General features: G+C 42.3%; 1 protein-coding gene across 4 annotated transcripts in view; it reads right to left on the bottom strand.

The window, feature by feature from the left end:
- MYO9A (myosin IXA) overlaps nt 1-27,765 on the bottom strand; it is a 177,673-nt gene that overhangs the window by 41,846 nt on the left and 108,062 nt on the right. For 3 of the 4 annotated variants that reach the window (XM_073619113.1, XM_073619115.1, XM_073619117.1), the window contains 8 exons: nt 26,548-26,682; nt 21,018-21,139; nt 20,756-20,897; nt 18,026-18,221; nt 17,423-17,554; nt 9,433-9,508; nt 8,653-8,802; nt 8,425-8,464 (listed from right to left, as the gene is read on the bottom strand). In XM_073619113.1, coding sequence (XP_073475214.1) covers nt 8,425-8,464; nt 8,653-8,802; nt 9,433-9,508; nt 17,423-17,554; nt 18,026-18,221; nt 20,756-20,897; nt 21,018-21,139; nt 26,548-26,682 — 993 coding nt within the window. The remainder of the gene's footprint in view (nt 1-8,424; nt 8,465-8,652; nt 8,803-9,432; nt 9,509-17,422; nt 17,555-18,025; nt 18,222-20,755; nt 20,898-21,017; nt 21,140-26,547; nt 26,683-27,765) is intronic. The other variant, XM_073619116.1, reaches the window with a different exon arrangement.

Here is a 27,765-nt window from a genome sequence, read left to right as displayed (position 1 = left end):
TACCATTAGAGATGCAGGCTTTTGAGCTGAGCGCTGATAGCAAGCCAGAAGGTCCCTGACCTCTTTATTCCGGAGGATGCGGCACCCATGGTTGCCAAACAGAATGTCAAATTTCAATTTGTCGGACCACAGAACAGTTTTCCACTTTGCAACAGACCATTTTAAATGAGCTTTGGCCCAAAGAAGACGGCTGCGTTTCTGGATCATGTTCAGATATGGTTTCTTCTTAGCATGATAGAGCTCTAACTTGCATTTTTGGATGGCATAGTGAACTGTGTTCACAGACAGTGATTTTTGGAAGTTTTCTGAGCCCATGCAGTGATGTTCATCACAGTATCATGCCTGTTTTTAATGCATTGTCACCTGAGGGCTTGAAGATCATGAGCATCCAATGTTGCGCTTCGGCCTTGTCCCTTGTGCACACAGATTTCCCCAGATTCTCCGTTTTTTTTTGAGGATATGTACCTATAGATCATGATCAGGATGCGCATCAGGATTGTGACCACCATCTTGGTGATACACTAGGTGGTGCTGTTGCAGAGTTTTTTAGTGTGGAAGTCAGTGCTGGGGACAGCGTGGAGTGAGAGGGAGTGTGTGAGCAGAGGACCGGACCTCCCCTCTACCCCTGAGAGCAGCAGCGCGACGGATGGACCCCCCCCAACTGGATCAGACTCCCCATGACTGGACCGGATCCCCTCGCGACCGATAACGGCAGCGGTGACCTGGGGACCTACAGCGGTGGCAGAGTGGGACATCGTGGTGCGGGAGCAGGTGTACTGAGGACAGTAATCACCCCTCAAGCGCGGACAGAGGAGGCGGGGGGAGATCCAGCGGGACCGGGAGGTGGAAGGCTGACAGGGAGAGGCGGCAGGTAAGGGAAATGCAGATCGGAGGAAGAGTGCGAGGCTGATCAGTGAAGCGGCGGCACTAAAGGTGACTGACTGAATGCTAGTGTCAGATTACAAGGGGAGGCTGTGCAGAGTGACACAGAGACACAAACCATAAAACCTGACTGACAGTGTATGCGAGTACCTGAGTAGTGTGTGTACCTGTGTATTGGGAGTACCTGTGTATTGGGAATGTTGGGAGTACCTGTGTATTGGGAGTACCTTAGAGTGTGTGGATCGTTAGTACCTGAGTATTATGTGTACCTGTGTATTGTGAGTGCACGTGGACTGTAAGTACACGTGGGCTGCGGGTGCACATGGGCTGCGGGTGCACATGGGCTGCGGGTGCACATGGGCTGCGGGTGCACATGGGCTGCGGGTACCTGTGTATTGTTTTGTTGAGTACCTGTGCATTGTTGAGCATTAATGCCAGGAAACTAGCTGTTAATTAATTTGGACAAGGTATAATCCTCAATACTCATTAAATTAGTAGATACGATGCCCGGCGGGTGTGGAGATGCGACTCGGTGTACATCTGATCGAGGGCGAATATTGCTGTGCAAAATGTAAGCACATTGTTTCCTTGGAAGCCCAGGTTCTGAATCTAGGGAAGCAACTGTCAGCACTGAGAAGACCCTCCATACTAAAGGAGAGCCAGGAACGTACTCGGCAGGTGTCGGCAGGGGCCAGCACAGAGGCGGGTGGAGACAAAGAGGTGCAGGCACTGGAAAAGAGTAGATGGGTGACAGTCAGGAAGGGTTGAGGGGAAAGTGCCAGGGAGGCCAATCATGGGCTGGAACATCCCAATAAGTACACTCCATTGAGTGACATTGGTGAAACCAGTCAGGGACCAGCATTGCTGGAGCTGAGGGACTCCCCTAGCTGCCAGGGGAAGAACTGCTCCAGTTAGTGGGGGGAAAGCGAAGGTAAAGTAAAGACAGATTCTGGTGGTAGGGGACTCAATTCTTAGGACAGAGAGGGCAATCTGTGACAAAGACCTGAAGCGCTGAACTGTTCTTGTCTACCGCGCGCTTGGGTCCGGCACATCACAGATCTGGTGGACAGATTACTGTGAGGGGCTGGGGAAGACCTGACTGTCATGGTGCAGGTTGGCACCAATGACAAAGTCAGAGGCAGATGGAGTGTCCTATAGAACGATTTTAGGGACTTGGGAGCTAAATTGAGGAAAAGGACCTCCGAGGCAGTATTCTCAGAAATACTACTGGTACCTCAAGCCACATCAGAAAGGCAGAGGGAGATTAGGGAAGTAAACAAGTGGCTGAGGAGCTGGTGTAGTAAGGAGAGGTTTGGGTTCCTGGAGAACCGGGCCGACTTCTCAGTCGGTCACCAGTTCTATAGAAGGGACAGATTGTACCTAAATGAGGAGGGTGCAGACCTGCTGGGAATGAAGATGGCCGAAAAGTTAGAGGGACTTTTAAACTAGGCGACTGGGGGGAGGATCCAGAGGTAGAGATAGTCAGCATGGAACATATTCCAGAGGGTAGTATTGGGGGCATTAGTGGTAATCTCGGAACACTGAATAAGAGGACAGTATGCGACCGGTCTAAACTACGTGGCATGTTCACCAATGCCAGAAGCCTGGCGGACAAGAGGAGGAACTAGAGAACTTGAGATACTGTTGTACGAGGAGGATTTAGATTTTGTGGGAATTTCAGAGACTTGGTTCAACAGTTCTCATGGTTGACTGGCAACCATTAAAGGGTATTCCCTCTATCGCAGGGATAGAGAGGGTAAAAAGGGGGAGGGGTATTCCTGTATATCAAGAATAATATACAAGTGAATGTGAGAGATGACATCACTAAGGGAGCTAGGGAGGAGGTGGAATCCTTATGGGTAGAGCTCCAAAAGGAATGAAACTATTTAGGAAACAGCGATCACAGGTCAATTAGCTTCAGTATAAAATCACACATATAGGAAACATAAGGGGAATACAAAGACACTGAATTTCAAAAGAGCCAACTTCCCTAAACTACAAACCTTGCTAGAAGATATAAATTGGGATAAAATCTTAAGAACAAAGAACATGGAGGAGAGAAGGGTTTGCTTTAAGAGTATATCGAATAAGGGCATTAGCCAGTGCATCCAATTGGGAAATAAATTTAACCACTTAAGGACCAAGCCTCTTTCTGAGATTTGTTGTTTACCAGTTAAAAACAGTTTTTTTGCTAGTAAATTACTTAGGACCCCCAAACATTATACATTTTTTTTTCTAACACCCTAGAGAATAAAATGGCGGTCGTTGCAATACTTTCTATCACACCGTATTTGCGCAGTGGTCTTACAAGTGCACTTTTTTTTGGAAAAAATACACTTTTTTGAATTAAAAAAATAAGACAACAGTAAAGTTAGCTCAATTTTTTGTTATATTGTGAAAGATAATGTTATTTCGAGTAAATTGATACCAAACATGTCACGCTTCAAAATTGTGCCCGCTCGTGGAATGGCGACAAACTTTTACCCTTAAAAATCTCCATAGGCAAGGTTTAAAAAATTGTACAGGTTGCATGTTTTGAGAACATTTTTCTTATTTATTTTACCTTATTTATTTTTCCTATTACACGGAATGTAAACATCCCTTGTAATAACAAAAAAGCATGACAGGGCCTCTTAAATATGAGATCTGGGGTCAAAAAGACCTCAGATCTCATATTTACACTAAAATGCAATAAAAAATTTTTAAATTGTCATTAAAAAAAAAAAAAAAAAAAGGTCCTTTAAGAGCTATGGGCGGAAGTGATGTTTTGATGTTGCTTCCGCCCTGCAATTATATGGAGATGGGAGGGGGGCAATCTTCCCCTCACTCGTCTCCATGTCAGGCCACAAGAAGGATCTGATCGCCTCCGCTGCTGCCGACAGCTCCATTAAAGTGGTGTTCCGGTCGAAATTATACTTTTTAAATAGAAATACCCCTATAATACACAAGCTTAATGTATTCTGCTAAAGTTAGTCTGTAAACTAAGGTCTGTTTTGTTAGTTTATAGCAGTAGTTTGTTATTTTATAAACTTACAGCAGGCCATGGGCATCTAAAGCCAGACTGTATTTCTTCCTGGATCTCATCCTTGCAGATCTCGCACATGCTCAGTGCAGCACAAGCGGTGTAATAGGTTTCAGGTCAGGTTTCCATAGCAACAACAGTGTCAGAGGAAGTTGCCGCCCCTTCCCAGAAGGCATTGCAAACAGGAAATGATGCGATGGGCCACGGCCAGGGAGGAGGAAGTGAAAAATGAATACAGCAGATATACAGTAGGTGCTGAGAAAAAAAATTAAAAAATATCCAATTTGTTTACAGTTCACAGTTTAGTGAGGGATGCTGAAGAGTTGTAAAAGTGGGTGGAACTCCACTTTAAGCGGTGGAGGGCACCGGAGCACGGCGGAAGGGGGGAACCCCTCCCCCGCAGCCGATAATAGTGGTCTCGCCGCGAATCTGCCGCAGAGACCACTTTTTTCTGAAACTGGACAACTCACTGAAGAAGAGGACACCGGGGTTATGGCAGCTAGCTGCTGCCATAACAACGATATTCCTCTTCAAAGTACCAACGTATTACGACGGTGGGCAGTCCGGAAGTGGTTAAAAGAGAGAACAAAAGTCCTGGATGGCTTAACTCCAATGTAAAAATGCATATAAAAGCAAAGAAGAAAGCCTTCAAAAAATACAAGGCTGAGGGATCATCATCAGCATTCAGACTTTACAAGAAATGTAAGGGTGCAATTATGGCGGCTAAGATAGAACCTGAAAGACACATAGCGGAGGAGAACAAAAAAAAAATCCCAAGAAATTCTTTAAAGTACTCTTTAAGTATATAAACAGTAAAATAGGGAGAACAGACCATATTGGCCCTATAAACAATGAAAGAAATCTGGTTACAAAGGACGGGGAGATGGCGAAGGTATTGAATTTATTCTTCTCATCCGTTTTCAGGAGGTAATCAGGGGGCGCTTCAGTAACCAAAACTGCAGTGTTTATCCTCATGACACATCACAGGAAGCACCCTCATGGCTAACAGGGGACAGAATTAGAAATAGACTTGGAAAACTTAACATTAATAAGTCACTGGGACCAGATGGCTTGCACCCGAGGGTCCTTAGGGAACTCGGTCAAGTAATTGCCAGACCATTGTTCCTAATTTTTACTGACAGTCTACTGACTGGAAAGGTACCAACTGATTGTAGAAAATCCAATGTAGCACCAATATTTAAAAAGAGCCAAAATACATCCCTGGGAATTACAGACCAGTTAGCCTAACAATAATAGTATGCAAGCTCTTGGAGGGGATGATAAGGTACTATATACAAGATTTTAGTAATGAAAACTGTATCATTAGCAGTAATCAGCATGGATTCATGAAAAATTGTTCTTGACAAACCAAACTATTAACCTTCTATGAGGAGGTGAGCTGCCATCTAGATAAAGGGAGGCCCGTAGATGTGGTGTATCTGGATTTTGCAAAAGCATTTGACACAGTTCCCCATAAACGTTTACTGTACAAAGTAAGGCCTGTTGGCATGGACCATAGGGTGGGTACATGGATAGAAAACTGGCTAAAAGGGCGAGTTGAGAGGGTGGTGATAAATGAGGAGTACTCAGAATGGTCAGGGGTGGAAAGTGGGGTCCCCCAGGGTTCTGTGCTGGGACCAATCCTATTTAATTTGTTCATAAAGGACTGGAGGATGGGGTAAACAGTTCAATCTCTGTATTTGCGGACAATACGAAGCTCAGCAGGGCAATAACTTCTCCGCAGGATGTGGAAACCTTGCAAGAGGATCTGAACAAATGAATAGGGTGGGCAACTACATGGAAAATTAGGTTTAATGTGGAAAAATGTAAAATAATGCAACTGGGTGGCAAAAATATGAATGCAATCTACTCACTGAGGGAGAACCTCTGGGGGAATTAAGGATGGAAAAGGACCTGGGGGTCCTAGTAGATGATAGGCTCAGCAATGGCATGCAATGCCAAGCTGCTGCTAACAAAGCAAACAGAATATTGGCATGCATTAAAAAGGGGATTAACTCAAGAGATAAAGCGGCATTTCTCCCACTCTACAAGACTCTGGTCCGGCCTCACCTGGAGTATGCTGTCCAGTTCTGGGCACCAGTCTTCAGGAAGGATGTACTGGAAATGGAGCGAGTACATCGAAGGGCAACAAAGCTAATAAAGGAACTGGAGGATTATATTAGTTATGAAGAAATGTTGCGGGCACTGAACTTATTAGAGACGCTTGAGAGGGGATATGATTTCAATTGACAAATACCATACTGGTGACCCCACAATAAGGATAAAACTTTTCCACGGAAGGGAGTTTAATAAGACATGTGGCTACTCATTAAAATTAGAAGAAAAGAGGTTTAACCTTAAACCGAGTAGACGGTTCTTTACTAAGAGCGACAAGGATGTGGAATTCCTTTTCACAGGTGGTGGTTTCAGCAGGGAGCATCGTTAGTTTAAAAAAACTATTAGATAAGCACCTGAATGACCACAACATACAGGGATATACAATGTAATACTGACATTTAATCAAAAACATAGGTTGGACTTGATGGACTTTTCTTTTTTAAACCTCACCTACTATGTAACTACGATATATTTAAGGTCTTTGGAATTTTTAAGTTGAGGAACAATATTCTGAAATTGTTGACAATTTTTAGACACAGCTTTTAACAGATTGGTGAACCTCTGCAGATCTATAGTTCTGAGACAATCTTATTCTCTAAGACACCTTTTTTTATACATAATCGTGTTACTGACCTAGTGCCAATTAACCTAATTAGTTGCAAATTGTTCTTAGTACCACTTAGGCTTCATGTACACGGGACATTTTTATAACCTCTCCTGAACGATTTAACTTGGCAGATAGTAACCCACGTTTAAACCGTCCGTTTTCCAGCGTTTACATGCCGTGTTTAGCGGCGTTTTGCCACGTTTAGAATCGCTTTTTATTTCCAATTTATAACCAAAAATAAAAAACGCTTGTAAAAGAAACGCAGCTAAATGCGGGTTACTGCGTTTAGTGCTTGAGATACTTCTAAACTCAGCTTCTGAACCCATTTTTTCACGTTCCAAAAGAAGCCTCTAAACTCAACTGCCTAGAAAGGACTATAAACGACCCTGTGTACATGTACTGATAAGATAACAGAGGAGAGTTCAGGGGCAGTTGAAAAAAATGCCCAACCGCTCCTAAACGTCCGCTTACCAGCAGCAGTGTACATGAGGCCTTACTTTACTAGCTTTTAATTGCCGTCCCAACTTTTTTGAGACAAGTTACTGCCATTGTCAACATTACCTTATTTTTTTTCTTAAAATGGTACATTTTTTCAGTTTAAACATGTGATATTGATGTTTTCTATTGTGAATAAAATATAAGATTTGTAAATCATCTCATTCTGTTGTTATGTAAATTTTACACAGCATCCCTTTTTTTGAATTGAGGTTGTAGTTTATTTTTGAGAGATTGTTCAGTGAAGGCGGTATATTGTTAGCTTTATGCCTAGGTCCAAGCCTGTGATGTTTCTGACCACTTCCCTTTCCAATCTCTTAGAACTCCTGCAACTGCAGATAAACCCCCCAACATATGCAACAGGGTACCACAGTTCTACTGGTCCCACAAATATAGGGGAAAATAGAGTAACATTGGAAATTTGTTTATTTAGGAAAAAAAAAAAAAGAGACGTGCATCCAGCATTTATGACCACAGGCAATTGCAGGTTGTGCAAACAGCCACGGATAGCTGCCGCCACCAGCATCCAGTCATTAAAGTGATTGTAAAGCTTATTTTTTTTTTTTAAATAACAAACCTGTCATACTTACCTGCTCTGTGCAAGGGTTTTGCAAAGAGCAGCCCCGATCCTCTTTTTCTGGGGTCCTCCCGTGGCGCACCTGGCTCCTCCTCTTCTCGAGTGCCCCCACAGAGAGCCGCTTTCCATGGGGGCACTCGTGTGGGTGCGCTCCCGAGTCCTGCTGCTGCGTCCATTGACACAGACAGCAAGACTTGGCTGTCCGTCTCACTGGATGTGATTGACAGCAGCGGGAGCTAATGGCTCCTGCTATCAATCTATCCAATGAGGACCCGAGACAGCGGCTGGATCTGCTGTGCTCGTCCCCATCGCTGGAACGAACGGGTTCAGGTAAGTAAAAGGGGGGCTCTGGTGGGCTGCTGCAGCACAAAAGGTTTTACAACCCCTTTAACGTATACAGGCTCGGCAGCCACAGCTAGCCACTCAGAGGTGGCAAAAACAGCAGCAGAAATCAGCAGTTTTCTGTAGCTGCCTTGAGACACTGTGGATATATATATATATATCTATATTAGGGGGTTCTAAGTAATTTCCTAGCAAAAAAAAAAAATCGATTTTTACATGTAGGAGTGAACTGTCAGAATTGGCCCGGATGGCAATTAGTTAAACATAAATAGAGTGAAGATTCACTTTTATACAATATTGTGCAGATAAAATAAACAGGGATTTACAGGTATTCCCTTTTATATGAATTTTCCATCTTTACAAAAAAAATTAGAGACTCACCTTAGGAAGAGCCGGCTTGGATTTTGTGTTCTTGTTCCTCCTGAAGGGAAAAAAAAAAAATCATCATCATCCATAGTAAGCACATACTGTACTCCATAACCTTTACTAGCCATAGCCATTGATATAATATATTTGCATATTTCTAATGTCATCCACACACAATATCTACAAGAATATTTCCTGAAATAGCTAGAATCGAGTCCTGTATGTCTACAAATGTTGTCTTACATCAGAATGCCGTGAGCCCTCTCCAGTAGTTTGCTGTCACTGCTGTTATTCAGGTTGGAGCTGGGGGAGCTAATAAAGATTCCGCCACCTTCGAGGTAGGAACCAGAGGATGACAGCAGGCTCAGTCTACGTGAAGTCCAGTTCAGATCACTTGAAAACAAAAGCGCATTGTAAAAAATGGAAATGAGAATTAGGAGAATATATAAATCTAAGACATGGAAAAATTGCAGTTTGTTGGAAAACATCTGGGAAAAAGGATGGAATCATTTGCCATAAAACTACAATCAACATTTTACAAGTCAAACAAAATTATACATGGCATATAAATAAAGGCAGATCTCACAGAAATCTTCCTGTCTATAGCCAACATACGGCTTTTGTTAGACTTTTCATGCAAGTAATTATTCTCTACCAAAAATAACTGTAATCCTACAGAATCAATCCCTTTCTTGTAGTTCATATGCTACAAAAAAATGCTCAAACCTCCATTGCAATTTTTTTTTTTTACATGCATCTGTAGTTTTTGAGATGCTGCAAATGAGGCTAATAGCAAATGTAAGAAGCCAATCCAATTTTCACCCAAAACAGGGGTATTGGTATGTGTACGCTAAGTAGAATTTAGATACTTCTGCTCTCACTTTATTATATGAAGTAGCCCAATAACTACGCTCTTACAGTATGATTAACCATTTACCTTATATTTGATTATTTGAGCTTTAGCTATTGAGGTCTGTAAACAAAAATCACAATAGGCAGGCAAAACTCAACAAGGATACTTACCGGGGACTTCTTTCTTGTATGGTGTTTACTCCCTGTAGGTCAGAAAGTGGGGACCGAGGGGTCCGGCGGGGAATATCTGAAAAGGAATTGTGTGTTTAGATAAAAAAATCAAGTTCTCTAGGAGGAATCAAAGTCCTCCAACGTATGGTCTGTGTACCTGACCTTTGATATCTGTGTATTCTAATATTTTACATGTAGTGATGCGTGAAATAGATGTGTCCCAAATAAAAATGTGTAGACAACGGTGTGCATCAGTACCAAAATTACATTAGTGGTCTCTATATTTCTACTCTGTGTGTATGGTTCACTGTTAAAAACACATGCCCAAAGAGACCATCACTTGCAATTCCACACTTTCTGTGCACAGCTCAAAATATGGTTTAAAACACAAGGACAATACTAGAGGCATGACATGGGTAGCAAGCATAAATCCTCAGTGAAACAGCAAGACAGTTACTGGGAGGTCTGTGAAGATGTACACATGCTTTCCCAATAGGGCACATGCAGAAAAATGAGTGGGAGGCATAGCAAATACACAAGAAAAGTACAACATGCAAAAGTGAGTTTTGTTATAAGCGCTGAATCAAGTAAGAATCAATCGCAATCCGAGTCCTTGTCAAGTACTAAGTCCAATATGCTTTACTCTTAAGGGCTTATTTTTCCTAAAAATACATCCTGTCCAGGTTCCAGCAGTCAGGCTGTTTACAACTCAGTGTTTTGCGGTGATATATTAAAAAATGTGTTTCTAAACTATTGCATGAAGTATTTTTGTGTGTGTTTAAAACCAAACTAAACCCTCCAATCATTTACAGCCAAGGAAGCTGCCATCTTAATCTCCTTTCCATCTGCTTGGTGCTGCACATGTGATCAGCTATGATACCTGCCAATTGATGACTTGATAGTCCGGTTGAGAGCCAACATAAACTGACCACTCAATGTTTTCATTCATGGCATGCCTTGAATGCAACGGTTTTGGGGAAATGTTAAAATGATGGTTTAGTTCTGCTTTAACCAGTTGCCGACCAGCTCACGCACATATACTGCGGCTGGTTGGCAGCGCTGCGTGAATCGCCGTACCTGTATGGCGGCTCGCACAGTTGTGGGCGGTGCGCTCTCGCAGCGGGAGCATGCCCTCGGGTCGGGCGGACTCTATGTCCGCTGGCAACCCACGATCGCCTAGTACAGAGGAAGAACGGGGATCTGCCAGTGTAAACAAGTGGATCCCCATTCTGACAGGGGACATGTCAGAGATCTTCTGTTCCCAGTGATCCAGAACAGTGATCTCTGTCATGTGCCAATGAGCCCATCCCCCCTACAGTTAGAACACACCTAGGGAACACACTTAACCCCTTGATTGCCCCCTAGTGTTAACCCCTTCCCTGCCAGTGTCATTTTTACATTGATCAGTGCATTTTTATAGCACTGATCAATGTAATAATGTCACTGGTCCCCAAAAAGTGTCATTTGGGGTCAGATTTGTCCTCCGCAATGTTGCAGTTCCACTAAAAAATGCAGATCGCCGCCATTACTAGTAAAAACAATGAAAAAAAAAAATAAAAGTCCCTAAATCAATCCCATAGTTTGTAGATGTGATAACTTTTGCGCAAACCGATCAATATATGTCTATTGCGATTTTTGTTACCCAAAATATTTAAAAAAAAAATATATATATCAGCCTAAATTGGTGATTTTTTTTTTGGGATATGTATTATAGCAAAAAGTAAAAAATGTTCTTATTTCTTTCAAAATTGTCGCTTTGTTTGTTTATAGCACAAAAAATAAAAACCGCAGAGGTAATCAGATACCACCAAAAGAAAGCTCTATTTGTGGGGAAAAAAAGGACATCAATGTTGTTTGGGTACAGCGTTGCACGACCATGCAATTTTCCAGGTAAAGCGATGCAGTGCCATATCGGCCTGGTACTGGCCTGGTCATTAAGGGGGCAAATCCTTCCGGGGCTGAAGTAGTTGCAATGATGGAACTGGGACATCATAACAATGCTGTGATTGGTACATACTGTGAATGAGTCATAAAGTGTTACTAAACCCAGTAATATGAAAATAGTTCATCTGCGCTGATCTGTATACCACGGTCACGTAATAAACTGCAGGGCCTGCCCGAGTGCTCAGGTAGGAGGAGATTTCCACTACTGCCTGTGTCCTCATGCTTATTTGGGAGGCGGATCATCCATCAATCAAGATGTAACATCTCACCCACTGTGTTCTGTTTTAGTTACTGGGCATGGAGGAGGAGGGAGGGACGGGGCTGTCATTTAGGATCTGTATACACGCCTAAATGTGTGATGTCAATATCATGTGATCTGGCTAGCTCAGCTCAACAAGTAAATGTTCTCTCCAGCAATAGAGACCAAACTGAGCATGTGCAGGGGGGCTACTGTGTCTCATCTGGCCTTGCCCAGAGTAACCCTGCAGGTGGGGGAGGATCTGTGCACATAGGATCAAAAAGCTTTTTTTTTTTTTTTTTTTTTACACAATGCAGAGGATTAACCCCTTAATTTCCACAGTAAGTATAACAAGCATGCTATTCTGCATATACAGACAGATTTTACTTTTGTGGGTTTTAGTAACACTTTAAGCCCCCTACACACGACCCGAAAATCAGACGACAGATTGTCCATTTTTTTGCATGCTAGTCGCATATCGAACATGAAGAGTTTACTAAAGTTACGAAAATTCACGTACGACTGAATAAAAAATCTGAAGTGATATCATGTGTTGTAGTGCATTTCTATTGTATTTCCAACGACAACTGTATTGATTAAAACGAAAGTCGTACAATCTGGTATCATACAAGAAAAATTTTCGTGCTTGTCTGATCAGATAATATCGGACGAACTGTCGTGATCGGCTCTTGAAAGCTCTGTACTAACGTTCCGATTATTGTACGATCGCTTCGAAAGCAGCATTTTTCGTACGATTTTCGGATCGGGGGTACGGGCCTTTAAAGTCTAAAAAAAAATAGACAACACAATAATGTTTCTTAAAACATTATACATTTGTAACAAGTTTTGTCACAATACAGATGTATTATTTAATTTGTCTAAATGTGCCGATACCTATATCAGAAAACTGATAGTCCAAAAGGAAAGTCACAATGTCAGAAAGCCCAATCAGTTTAACCCCTTTATGATTGGGTAACATATATGCAGGTGGGCTTTAAATCTGGGCGCCGCATATATGTGTTCTTGCTGGGAATGTCCTTGATTGCGCGCTCCCAGCACTGACACCAGGCTGTCGGTGACAGCCCCAGCTCAGCTACTACTGAGGGGTACCTGGGGGAACTGGATCCTAGTCACATGATCACTGTGATAGCCTCTGATTGGCTATCACGGTGATCATTCAATCTAGTGAGTGAAGATGAGAAGATACACTATCTTTTATCTTTCCTAGAGGACATGTCTGAAAAGAAAAATCTGTTAAAAAAATATAGATTAACTAATTCAGAAGTTGAAGTAGTGTAGTGAGAGTTCGTGTCAGAGTGTCAATTACTGTTGGGGCCCATTCACACCAGATACATGTTTGACTAGACTCCAACTGCATAGATAATCCACAAGTGCATAAAAATGCACTGCAATGCGGTGCAGTACACATAAAAGCCCAAAGAAGAAAGAAGACAGAAGTGACCGCAAAGAAAATGCAAGCTTAGGAAAATATGCACTGCAAATGCAAGCAAATAAAAATCTATGTCAAATGCAGGTCACTGTGCATGCAAAAACACGCACTAAATGCGCCGTTTCTGGTGTGAATGGGCCCTTCGTGTCAGTGTCTGTGAGGGCCCATTCACACTACATGCATTTTGTTTTTCGACATCAAAAACGCACGGAAAGTAGGTTATATGGTTTCCAATGGCATAGTTCACACCAGTCTGATCAATTCCAGGGCGTTCCAGTTTCAGAAAAAAAAAAAAGTAGAACATGCTGCATTTTTCCTGCACTGGACTGTACTGGAACACGATAAAACGCACCAGACCAAGTACAGTGAAAAAATAAAAACGGGAAAAAAATAAGAAATAAATAAAAAGCATCTGGAATGCATCCGGATATGCATAAAAAAAAACATCAAAAGAGGTTTAAAACAAGCCCTCACTGACCTCTCTAGATGTGTGTAGTGTGAAGTAAAGCAGAACTAAACCCTCCTATCCTTTACAGCCAAAAAAAAGCCATCTTAGCCTCTGTTTCATCTGCAACTGCCATGGTTCTGCACATGGGATCAGTTATGACACCAGCCAAATGATGGTTTGATAGTTCATTTGAGAGCTGACATAAGCACACAAATACTTGTGTTAGTCATCATTCAATAAATGTCTTGAATGTAACCGTTTTGTGAAACCGTTAAATTGGTTGGTTTACTTCCACTTTAAAGTGGAACTTTAGTCAGAAAATTTGATACCCCTATTTTAGAGCCTTTAGTTCTAATTCTTACTCTGAAAATTGTCTCTACCCTATACAATTGCAAGAAGCCAACATTTCTAATATATCCAAAGTCAATAGGTTGGTAACTCGCATATAAACCTATTTCCCTAAAAAATCCTGACCTAAAATTTACACCAAGATCAAAGCAAACTGCTTCAAACCCTACATCTTTTCTTCAATATATCTGGACCAAGCAGGTTTTGTCATAGGTTCTTCCTGAGTACCTTATAAATGTTGGAGATGTGCTATTCACTCAGGAGTGATGCTACACATCTGGTGGACATGTCCTTGGCTACCCATGTTCTGGTCCTCCATTTTTTTTTATTGCTGGTTCTCGATTTTTGATTTTAAGCACCTCACAGCTTCTACAATCCAGCATTCCCTACAACCCACCCTTCTTTCCATCCTTCCTGGGATCTAGAGCCACTGTAAAGAATAACCTTCTCAGGTTCTAATAGCAGCTAGGGCAATCATAGTTGAAATCTACCACCTCTCATTTCCTGAGGGACTGGGTGGATGAAATGAAATATTTGAAGTATACCGGAAGAGTCAATGACCCTGCATAATTTTTACCTGGAGCCCCTGTTACACTTCTATACTACAGCACAATTCAGAATCTTACTGGCTCTAAAACTACGGCCATAGACATGGATATTTCATAAAACAAAAAATATATACTTTTTTGCTACATTGTCTATCATGTTTACTGTTTAGAGCCCATTTACACCACAACGCCTGTGTTTTGTGCACGTTAACGCATACACGATTAATGTGTCTGAACATATTTATTATTAGCAATAAGCAAATTCACATGCAAGGTAAATAAGCAAATCCCACCATTTCATTTCTTCCTAAATACATTCATACAGATTTGTTTAATCTGCTGAACATATTACCAGTTTGTTAGTTACAAATGTGTGAATCCTACATTGAGCAATTTGCAGCACATTAGGCAGATGTGCATGGAAATTATTAGGTAAACCAAAAATGAGCAGTTTGCAGATTTTCCTGATACTACAAATAACATTAGGATATAAAACACAATTTAAAGGGCAAGTTCACCTTCAGAAAGATTTTCCCAAAATCCCCCTAGGCGATTCCAAATGTTGTGAATTGTGCATACCAAGGTTCCTCCTGTTTTAAATAGTGCATGTCTTCCCATTACACATGCAGCTGTTGGGGGACCTCTCCACAAAGCTCAGCTAGAGAAGGTGAAAGTGCACTGTACAGGCGCACATTTGTATAGCCCGGAGGAGCTAGCTCAAGTTCTTTTGTTCAGCCCTCTTCTTCACCCCACAGACTATACATATCACATTTACTCCCTTCTTCTTATTAGAGTACTCATCCCCTCCTGCTCATTCTACATATACACCATCACAACCATCAAGAAACTGGTGCATGTGCCCCTATGTAAGGCCTCATTTAGATGGGCATACTACAGAGTACACTCGTACAAGGCCCATGTATGGAAACACACAGGTATTCTGTGCATCCCTGTGCAGGTGGTCCATTCATGTAAAATGGAACGCAGCAGCTGCATGGACAGAGCTGCTGCTCCCAATCTGACAGTCCTGAATGCACAGTAATTGTAAGTAAAAGCAAAAAATGTTTGTTTAATGAATGAAAAATTACTTCACATCAGAACGCACAACTGCACGCTGATGTGATTTTTAGTGAAATGGGAGAAAGGTCTGGATTAACTCCACTTTGTTCCCCACTGCCTCCACCCACTGGCTTATTCATTGCCCAGAAGATTGACAAACATTTAAAAAACAAGACTGATGCAATTTGACATACCATGTCTACCATTACATACAATAATTAACTCTTTCCACAGAGGATGTCGCTATACATTTTACATGCTTACCTAACCACCTCTTCCCTGGACCACATTCCCTCAAAACTACCTCCAGTCACCCTCTCAGTTTGAACTCAAGACCCATCTCTTTGCTCCCGTTTACCTCCAAACTCCTAGAGCACCTAGTCTACAACTGTCTGAGCCATCACCTCTCTTAACCTTTTCAACCCCTTATAACCTGCCGTTCGCCCATAACACTTCACAGAACCTGCCCTCCTAAAATTCACCAACAACTTACTCTCTAACCTCCTTATATTCTCCTGTGCTCGCCCCCACCTCTGGACTTCTCCAGAGCCTCTCTTATTCTATGGAACTCTCTGGCTCTCTCCTACTCTGTCTATATAGTATGGTGTTTTGCACATTGTTGCATTTTTTAACTTTATTTGCTATTTAAATAGCAAGCTAATATCATTTATCACATATAATTTTGATCTTTCACAATTCATATATTATTGATTTTCAAAATTTTTTGCACTTTAATTATTGGGTTTTTTTTGCACACTGTTTTCTTCAATTTGGAGTATTTGCACAATAAGATATATAATTATTCACAAAATCACATATATATTGTAGAATACTGTGAACCTGCGCTAATCTTGACTCTCATCCAACCCTTATTGATTAACATTAATATTGATAAAGCTGCGGTTCGGTCAGTTTAGTCGTTATATACACATCTTTGGCACTGTTAAAACTTTTTTACTTTTAATAAATGACCACTCACCTGTCCCAGGATCCAGCGATGTCCTCTCCCAGCTGGTTTCTTCACTGGTCTTCAGTCCCCGGCATCTTAACTGTGGGCAGCTGGCTGTTACTGCTTGTGGCATCACAGCTGGTTGCTTGCCGCACTGAACTATCTGAATGGTTCTGCAGCTTTCTAGGACCTGTGACATGCCCCAGAAGGCTGTGGAGGAAGAGGGGGGGGGGGGCAGCGATGATCCAACAGGAGGTGGGATCGGGTACCTGTCAAAACCAGGTAACCAATCCCGATTCTCTCCCCCCCCCCCCCCCCCCCCCGTAAAAAATAAATAAAGTGGCAATTGAGAAAGAGTGGGGTGGGGTGGGGTAGGAGAAGGAAGAGTGGAACTTCTCCGTTTGGAAGCAGTTCCGCTTTAACCACTCCTGATCTCAGATCTCTATAAGGCTAATCATTATGTAGTCCAAAAAAAAAAAAAACCTGGGAGGACTTTATGAAATAACCCAGCAAGTGGGATGAAGACACAGGCCAGGTCTGAGTTTCTGACAAAAGTAACAGGGATTTTTTTTTTTTTTACAATTATATAACAGAATGGTTTATTTTACACACCAAAAGGGGGAAATTAAGAAAAGTCCATTGTTAGGGTTTACATGTACTTTAATGCAAGTATTATACAAACATTTAAGATGTTATTTGATTATTCTAACAAGCATGTTAATTAATAGACTCTTATATTGCACAACTTGTGAAAGGATACAGAAATAGAACACCATATTACACATACACGGAAAGCATTCAAGCACATGAGTAAATGTACATTTACGTGCAAGGAAAGGACAAACTTTGTTATGGAAGCCTGTCTGAGCATAGGTGATGGAAAACAATCAAATATGAGTCTGCAGGAATGCATTTCTGTGTATATATGCATGTGTAGTGTCCTAAATGCTACAAACGGAGCTTTGTGTTCATGAAATTGCAGAGGATTCTGGGATGGGAGCCTTACTGTATTGGTCGTTCTGACACCTCTGCAGGATCTGTAAGCTCCTTTGGTGGACGGGGTGCTGCAGAAAGCTAAAGCTAGAAAGGCCTTTGTGAGATGAGCCAGGAGGCCCCGATGTACAGGGGGGGCCCGAGCCTTGAGAGCAAACACACAGGAAGAGAAGACAGAGACAGATTAACCAGAGAGAGGGCAGAGTAACAAACTCCCAGCAAAGACAGAGGCAGAATACCCAAAGCTGCAACTACTGAACCCAGAGACAGAGACAGGCAAGTGTGACTGTGCACAGCCAGATTTCTATTTTTTCAAAAAAAAAGCTGGGATGTGCTATGACATAGGGCAGATCTAAACAGAAGACACCCATGATCTGCTTCTTTATACAACTGGTTTCAAAATATATTTTCACTGAACAGTTATTGAAATACTTAGACTCCTCTATGGCATCCCGATAAAACAATCAATCAAAAGGAGCCCCCCAGACTAACACCCATATAGTTCCATTCCTGCAACAACCAATCACAAAGCTGTCATTCACATGTTCTGTTTGCCTTACTGTAGTGATCACTCACCAGTTCACTCCTAGAGCACCCCAATATACCAGTCACTCACCAGTCTTCTTGCCCACGTTGTTTCTACCACTCTCCCTGAATGCCCACAGTGCTCTGAAAAATGCTCTTAGCAATGCCCATCGAAAAGCTGCTACTGGACTGATTGCAATCATTCCTCGAATGAAGGCATTACGGCTGCTACGCAATAAGGCCACAATATCTGGACGCATGTGATCTGTGTTTTTTTCCCGAAAATCCTGCAAGAGATAATTTTAAGATAACTGTAGGTGAAAGAAAACTTAAAATCCAAATCCTAAAAAGGCATACATCATCAAAAACATATGAATTTTAATCAGCATTTGCACTGCTCAGCACTTTTCTTAAAGTTGACGTTTAGTGATTTTTTTTTTTTTAAAGTGGTTGTAAACCTCAAACATGAAATATGAACAACACCTATACCTCTGTAGTGTGTACTTGTCTTAAACCAGGGCACTAAGTGTTATTTCTCTTTGCTGCCTCATTCCTCTGTTATCAGCAAAAGTCACTTCTGGCAGGTTTCCCTGACACCAATAGAAAAAAGGTGACAGGGGAGGGATCTCTAGCACACAGCCTGTGATTGACAGCCCCAGCTCTGTTCCTCTGTGCTGTGTCAAGGAGGAGTATATGTCCCTTTCCTCCAGTCAGTTTACAGAACTCTCCTTACTGAGCTCTGTAGAGTACAATTTCAGCTCCCCATCCCCTGCTTTCTGGAAGCTCAGGCAAGCTATATACATTCTGCACTTTGAAGGGATATAGAGAAGAGAAGACTGCAGATAAACAGGTACAACTTATGTAGGAGGATTTGTTTAATCTCTGAGTATCACCTGAGGCTAGTCACTTCACTAGGTATATATATAAGGGTTTACAACCACTTTAAATCAGTACAAGTGATAATACTTATATAAAAGTAGTGTGTCCCGTGTGCTGGTCCCTGCATTGTTCCTTAAAATCCATCATCCTCGGCCCCTTTAGACACCCCCTCAGCTGTGGTTTTCTGGAGATGTGTGGGTTAATATTTAAGCAGCTTCACCCATCACAGGCACTCATCAAAAGTGTGGGCTATGCCCACCCTTTTCTCCCCCTTGTCCATTAAAAGAAGTTATACTATTGGTTCCCACAATGAAAAGTGCTCTACTGTTTAAATGGCAAACAGGCGGGTGAAAAAAGGTCTGCCTCCTCCATTAATGGAGCTCTTTTAATTGTAGCCACCAGCACAAGAGACACTCTTTGTTAATGTAAAGTCTGTCCCTGGTGCTGATTTAGGAAAAAAAACAATTACTAAACTTCAGATCTAAATCATTACTGATTTAGATTCCAGTTTGTCCATCACCACTAGGGGGCAGCACATAGTCATGCTTGTCTACTTTCTGAGGATATGGTGACTGCTTTGCATATATAAGTATCATACATCACAAACAAAATTTACACCGCTCAAACTCAACACACCAGTTACAATCTTTCTGTAGAATCTGTGCACAAATTCCTTTAAAAATGACCAAAAAATTGCAGTGCAAGAGCACTAAACAATTCAATTTATATGCAAACAGGTAGAATCCCCTATAGTCGATAGTAAATCAGATTGTAGCATCGTTAGCTTAAATATTTCTTTTTTATAATACAAAAATCTGAAAAACAAAACATTTCATTTGGTTTCTAATGACAGCTATTAAGAACTCTAACAAACTTTCCATTTTGTTTCTTTAGCTGGGGTAACTGTCATTATGTAATTAAGTTTGAAGATTATTAGGAGAATAATCCTTTTTCTATCACTGACTAATATGACAAGCTGAAAAAGTGGAGATGGCAGCTACACAGTTTTCACAGAATTACAACTGCAAAACACGCAGGCTTCTGCAAGTGGTTGGCAGCATCCAATGTGCTCCTCAGGATCTAAGATTAGATGGAAAGAAGTGAGTTTTGTTATTTTACACTCTTTTTTTCCTGAAGGGCAGCCTTGATCGGGGAGGCGATGACCTGATTCTGCTTTTCTATTCAACTCATCGGCAACAGATCACTTTCAATAGTTTCCTACAGCTTGGTGTTATCAGCAAACTAGACTGATATTGCATTAATCTGTTGCTGCACGGAGAAGCAGAGCAGAGTTGGGTCCGAAGGCCAGCAAATGCCAAGATAGCCAGGAAAAATCCCAGTTACCTCAATATAACTGATTATACAGTCCAATGTAACCATGAGGGGAGTTGATTACAATGTGCCATAGGGGAATTAACAAAGAATGGCACAAGTTTTATTACTGCACCACTCTAAGCTGAGAAAATGAATGATTCCAATTAATAAAAGGGGTGCAGTTCCACCCCATACCCATCTCCATCTTCTGCTTTTAAAGCTCTGTGGGATGACTACATTGCTTATCCCAGGAGGCATCAGCTGCCTCATCAGCTAGAGGAGGAAGGACCACGCGGCACATCATCACAGAGACAACTGGCTCTCTATGTAAAGAAGGAAGATGGCGACGCTGCAACTTGCATGCAGCAGCAAGATAGCGGGTTACAACAAAGCACCGCTGGATTCACTGGGCATGGGTATGTTTACTGAGGGTAACCCCAGTGAAAAAAAAAAAAACATATTGAGAGGGAACGGTTATGAGGCAAAGTGCCACTTTAACGTATTACAGAATAAACCCTACTACTAGAAAAGAACAACTTAGTTGTTGCCCATAGCAACCAGATTGCCATGTTTATCAGTAGTCTCCATTGAGGGAATACAATCATATGATTTGTTTCACAGCACTCACCTTAACACCATATTTGACCTTGCCAGCATAGTGATGAATAATGAAAGCTGGCTCCATAACTGCTGGAAACTCAATGTATTGGTTGCCTTCATTATGTCGTTTGAATTTTTCAAGCAGAGTCTGATGAGTAGCTTGCGGGAAGCTAATTAAGAAAAACAAGATAGAAAAAAGGCAACTTTGAAGGAAAATGGTTTCTTACAATAGATAACTGATAAATACGTTTGCAAATGTGTCTCAGGAGGACACCGGTGGGGTATCTTACTTGCTCTCTTCATCCAGCAGCTGGAGCAGTCCTGTTGGCCTCTTGCTGATCAGACTGATGCAGCCTGCATTATCTGAGTAATTGATGTTACTCCAGCTTATTCCCTCTAATCGATATTGCTCCTGGAGTAAAAAAATAAATAAAAACATTACAAGTTTGATTATATCACTAGAAGAGAAAATGCTGCTCCCTCTTGCCAAACATACATATTGATCAAGGTTGTTGAAGCAGAGTAACAAGTTACAATTATCACATAACAAAAGTTACACACAGCATAAGGATTCTTTATGTAATTCACAAATTAAATGTTTTTTTTTTTTTTAAGTATTAGTATGAATGTGCCACGAAGACCTGGTAAATGGTACATGTTGTTTCATGAAAAAATGTTACTGCTTAACTGAATTTGCCCTCGGGTTACATCAGGTGCTCAGTTTAGACATAACTAGTTGTCAGCGCAGATTTTAATATCTCTATCTACACACAAAAATACCTTTTTCTATTATAAGGGGAACAGTAATCTTTTTTCTGTGTTTTGTAAATGTAATATTGAAAACCTTGACCCTGTATATAGTTTGTAATAATATGTGCACAGGTAAGTAGCCATATTTGCTTTCCTGCTTGGTGATGCTGCACAATGTGGATTCTCTTTTTCAGTATATGTCTACCAGACAGAGGCAGTCTGGCCACGAACTGATCGAAATTTTAATTAGGGTATGGGCTCCCCAGCATGGCAGAAATTGACTGTATAATGGACTACTTTCAAAGGCACGCATTGGAAAGGATTCCATCAATCAGCTGCTCATCAGTGTATTCAGACAGCGGCAACCGCTGCCGTCAGCATACAAAAAAATTACTCCACTCACTTTGCTAGTTGCAAGAAAATAAAAACAAAAACGTGTTTAAGGCCAACTTACAGACCCATAGCAAGCTGTGTGCTGAGGGGGCACCCACGTAGGTGTGCTCCTGAGCTTGGCTGTGTGCTTCTATAGACACACAGAGTGACTTGGCCACACCCCTGAACCCTGTTCACAGGATTTGACTGACAGCAGGAGAGGAGGGGAGGAGAGCAGTGCTACAGCTGGGTACACTGCTGGATAATAAGAGGACTAATAAGAGGTAAGTGTTTTGAGATAGAGTGGGGGAGACAGGAATTGAAAGCATTTTTTTTTACCTTAATGCAAAGAATGCATTAACGTAAAAATCCTTTTTTGTATTTAGAACCACTTTAAGGAACCAAATGGACAGAAATCTGTGTTGAGCGCAATATGGAGGCCGTCCCTGCAGACCTTCCTACGAGAATGCTAGTTGTCTGTCTTTGGATTCAGAAGTCACCGATCAAGAACAATTATGTAGTTCAGGAAAGTCAGAACTTCTGATCTACACACTTATGCTGTGATAGTAACCATGGCAGTACTGGAGCCGCAAAATCATGACAGCAAGGGAATTTATATCTTCAGAATGAAAAATCAACAATGGCAGTTTCATTTTATGCCTTGAACAAATGGGCTTCAGCTTGTATAACAGCAGTGTGAGAGCAAGCTTCCGCAAAAGCATTTGCATATCTTTCAGCAAGCTTTTGGGCAACTTTCTACAAGTCTTTAAAATAACCTTTCCCCTTTTCACAGTTTTGGTTTGTTAAACTCATAATTTAATGAGAGTCTGGTTGTTACTTTAAGGGCTCGTTCACACCATACCTGCATGAAAATTGATGGGAAAACCGTGCAGATTTCACTTGCAGAGACATCCGTTTTCATGCGTGTTATAGTGTTTTTATGCACATTCACATCAGTTTTCATGTGCGTCAGTTATTGTATGTGCCCTGTTCACATCAATGTTGATTTCATTTTTTTTTTTTTTTTTTCCGTGCAGAAAACTGCATAAACGTTGCAGATTCCTGCACAGAAAAATCTGCACGTTGTGGTGTGAACCAGGCACATAGAGAACCATTGGTTTCTTTGAGTCCTTGCAAAACACGTGCAGAAAAACTGACGTCTGTGTACCATGGTGCAGAGACGTCAGTTTTTCTGCACACGTTCTGCAAGGGCACCAAAAAAAAAGATTTGACCTCTATGTGCCCTGTTCACACCACAATACTGGTATCATGTGCAGATTTTTTTTTCTGCGCAGAAAGCTGCAATATGTATGCAGTTTTCTGCTTGGAAAAAAAAAACTGACATGACATTAACTTTGGTGTGAACAGGGCACAAAACGAACGCGCACAAAAACTGATGTAAACTGATGTGAAACGGATGTTTCTGCAAGTGAAATCTGTGTAGTTTTGCCATCAGTTTTCATTCACGTATGGTGAGAACAAGCCCTAAACAAGCAGGTAGAATACTTCAGCAGGCTTTCAGTGCCAAGCAGTGTTGAAGCTTGTTGAAAACCTGCTAAAGCATGCAAATAGATTAAGTGACAGTCAATACTCCCATTAGGATCTGCATTAAACATCCCCAAATGGAAATGCTTTATAGGCAAGCTGAAGACTTTACAAAAGTAAAAGCTTCTGTATACACACGTTGACGTCTGGGTGTACATGGCAAAGAATTTCATTAAATTAAGTTGTTAGAGGAAAATTAGACTAAAAAAAGTCTGTAAATTCCCTGCTTTTTCCTATGCTGAGAAGAATCAATAACAATGTGTACAGCAAGCTCACAGTTGAATAGAATTCGCTTCCAATGCCTTCACGCTTTACTTGTGCAGGGACAGGATTAGAAAAAAATCACCATTTTAAGGCAGCAGGAAATTTCCTGACGTTCTTTCTGATGATAGAATGTGAAAGCAGAGGAGAGGTTTCTCTGAGACCATCTAAAGCTCTGATACTGTAATGCAGGGGTCTCCAAACCGCGGCCCGCAGGCCACATCTGGCGTGTGGCTCACCCAGACTCATAGCATTGCCGATCTGCTGCCTTTAAAAGCAGCAGATCGGCAGTATGACTGGCAGGTCCCGCAAACAAAGCCTCTCCCCCACACCATCCCATGCTGCCATGCTGTGCTGAGGATTGGCTGCTGGGACTGCCTGTCCTAGCAACCAATGACATCATCAGCGCGGCAACTCCCGGCGTCCCGCCCGCTGTTTGTATTTAAGATCCTTCCATGTGTGTAGCAGCGGGCAGGAGTCGGGAGGTGCAGGAGAGCTGCTCGAGGCACGTGGCAAATGTACATGTACAGGAGACTCTGCTGGGGACACTGATGAGGAGACTGCTGACGGGGACACTGAGGATTTGGAAACTCTGCTGGGGACACTGATGGTGGCGAGACTGCTGGGGACACTGATGGTGGCGAGACTGCTGGGGACACTGATGGTGGCGAGACTGCTGGGGACACTGATGAGGAGACTGCTGGGGACACTGATGAGGAGACTGCTGGGGACACTGATGAGGAGACTGCTGGGGACACTGATGAGGAGACTGCTGGGGACACTGATGAGGAGACTGCTGACGGGGACACTGAGGATTTGGAAACTCTGCTGGGGACACTGATGGTGGCGAGACTGCTGGGGACACTGATGGTGGCGAGACTGCTGGGGACACTGATGGTGGCGAGACTGCTGGGGACACTGATGGTGGCGAGACTGCTGGGGACACTGATGGTGGCGAGACTGCTGGGGACACTGATGGTGGCGAGACTGCTGGGGACACTGATGGTGGCGAGACTGCTGGGGACACTGATGGTGGCGAGACTGCTGGGGACACTGATGAGGAGACTGCTGACGGGGACACTGATGGTGGCGAGACTGCTGGGGACACCGATGGTGGCGAGACTGCTGACGGGGACACTGAGGATTTGGAAACTCTGCTGGGGACACTGATGGTGGCGAGACTGCTGGGGACACTGATGGTGGCGAGACTGCTGGGGACACTGATGGCGGCGAGACTGCTGGGGACACCGATGGCGGCGAGACTGCTGGGGACACCGATGGCGGCGAGACTGCTGGGGACACCGATGGCGGCGAGACTGCTGGGGACGCCGGTGATGGCGAGACTGCTGGGGACGCTGATGATGGCGAGACTGCTGGGGGCGCTGATGATGGCGAGACTGCTGGGGGCGCTGATGATGGCGAGACTGCTGGGGGCGCTGATGATGGCGAGACTGCTGGGGGCGCTGATGATGGCGAGACTGCTGGGGACACTGATGGCGAGACTGCTGGGGACACTGATGATGGCGAGACTGCTGGGGACACGGTTGATGGGGAAACTGATGGGGACACTGATGATGAGGAGACTGCTGACGGGGACACTGAGGATTTGGAAACTCTGCTGGGGACACTGATACTTGGGAGACCAATTATGGGGACACTGATACTGGGGAGGCTGATACTGGGGACACCGATTAAGGGGAGACTCTGATGGGGACACTGATATTGGGGAGACTGATGGGGGACACAGAGGTGCGGAAAGGCTCTAATAGGGACACAGATGTGTGGAAGGGTCTGGTGGGGACACAGACATGTTGAAAGGCTCTGATGGGGGACACAGATGTGCGGAAATGCTCTGATGGGGACACAATGTGCAAGGAGACTCTGACAGGGACACACGTGCGGAAAGGCTATGATGAGATTATTTAAATTTTATTTATAAATACATTTTTTCGGCCTGCAAATATCTGTAAAATCTACAATGTGGCCCTCAGGCTAAAAAGTTTAGAGATGCCTACTGTATAGTGTACAGCTTTAAATAGAGAATTTGTTTATTAAAAAGGACAATGCCAGGCAAAAAGTGAAAGCATACGATGGGGTAATTTACTAAAACCGGAGTGCGCAAAATCTGGTGCAGGCTGTGCATGGTTGGCCAATCAGCTTGTTCAATTAAGCTTTGACAAAAAAAAAAAAAAAAAAAAAACCTGGAAGCCGACTGGTTTTTATGCAGAGCTGCACCAGATTTTGCACTCTCCAGGTTTAGTAAATCAACCCCAATGAGTTAACTAATGCTAACAAGTCAACACAGCAACCATGATAAAACTAGAAAGCTCACCTTAATCTGAATTCTGTGTTACTGCAGAAAAAGTACACAATGCTTCAAAAAAAATTGTAATAGAAATATACTTTCTGAAGCCTGTACTGTGTAACTTTATTTCTGCATCAATCATATTTAAATATTTCTGTTTCAATCAGAATCAAATTTTGCAAGGCGGCCGAATGTAACTGGTGGCCTCAAGGACATCTTAGTACTGACATTTGCTGTGAGAGGCAGCAATGAGGGTGTTGCAGCATCAGCAGCTGATGAGTGTAAGGATTGTCAGATTACAGGCAAAAGTAGGACAAAGGGAAAATAGTAACTACTAGACAGGTAGGTTATGCTCTCTGTATGCATCTAAAAGTTTTGTTTTCAATTTTGACTGGGTACATCTTTAAGCAAGATGAAATATGATAAACAGATAATATTCCACTAGAAGATTCCATTATATTAACCCATTATTTTCTCAATGCTCCCAGATCTCAACTCCCAACTGCAACTGGCGTAAAAACTGAGCAGTTAGCGAGTCCTAATACAAATGTGCTACGATTTTAAAATTTACTTTGTAAAACACCAACCTGTTCTAGCTGAAAGAGATGTTGATTGAAGTAATGTTGTAGACGCTCATTGGCAAAGTTAATGCAGAATTGCTCAAAGCTGTTGCTTCCATAATCCTCAAAACCAAAGATATCCAGGACCCCGATGGAAAGAGTCTAGATTAAAAAAAAAAAAAAGATAAGAAACTACAATAAATGGGTAGCAGAGACTTCTGTTCATATTCTTATTTCCTTAGAAGGGAACTCTTATCGTTTTTATACCATGCATCTTAAGTTTAAAACCTGATATTTTATGTTTTTTACCATTTGTATGAAATTGTTATTTTACTAAGAAATATTTAATATAGGGTGTTTCCCTCTGTTTGCAGAACATGCAGTTTTTTTTTTAGAAATGTCTGCTCTTGTTGCCTGCTTTTGATAAAATAAAAAAAAAGTTACGGGTCTATATGAGCTAGTAGACAGGGAAGGGGCCTGGTCTCTCCTCTGATCATTAAGTGGCTTGTGTGCTATGAATACACCTATAAATCAGCAGATGAAATTACATAGGCTACAGTTAAAGCTATCACACAACATGGTAAAACACAAGAACTGGTCTGTACAGTTCCTGTGGTCGTAGAGTTCCTAACTAATCAGAATCCAAGACACCGGATATTTCTGTAACATTTGTTTTGTTATTGATTTTTTTTTTTTTTTTTTGGGGGGGTACTTTGGGGTGGTTGACATCTTGGGGTTGATTTACTAAAAGATAAGCTGTTCACTTTGCTAGAGCAATTAAGTTTTGTTTGCACATGACTGGATGACGGAAGTCAGCAGAGCTATACCTCATTCACTAGTCTAAGCGAAACTTCCCCTGCAAACTAAACAGCCTATTTGCATTTAGTAAATCAAGCCCTATAAGTGCATGAGACACACAGAATACGGGTTTACAAAGGTGTCAGGCAAAGGCAGTCCGAGTCTTGGAATGCCGCAGCTTCACTGCTCCCGGACTACTGCAGAATTGTAACCCTTCCAGGTAAGTCAATAAATGAGTTGTTGAATACTGCTGACCACCCGCTCCTTCTCAATATATTACATTCCCTTGGCCTCCGAGATTCTGCTCTATCCTGGTTCTCTGCCTACCTATCACAGCGCTCTTTCAGTGTCACCTACAACTCTGTCTCCTCCTCTCCATTGCCCCTTTCTGTGGAGGTCCCCCAAGGCTCTGTTCTTGGACCCCTTCTCTTCTCTATCTACACCTCC

Source organism: Aquarana catesbeiana, linkage group LG03 (genome assembly GCF_042186555.1).
Source record: "Aquarana catesbeiana isolate 2022-GZ linkage group LG03, ASM4218655v1, whole genome shotgun sequence".
NCBI classification, from domain to species: domain Eukaryota; kingdom Metazoa; phylum Chordata; class Amphibia; order Anura; family Ranidae; genus Aquarana; species Aquarana catesbeiana.
Note: the sequence above shows the minus strand (reverse complement) of the source record. Positions and strands in the feature narration are given on the sequence as shown.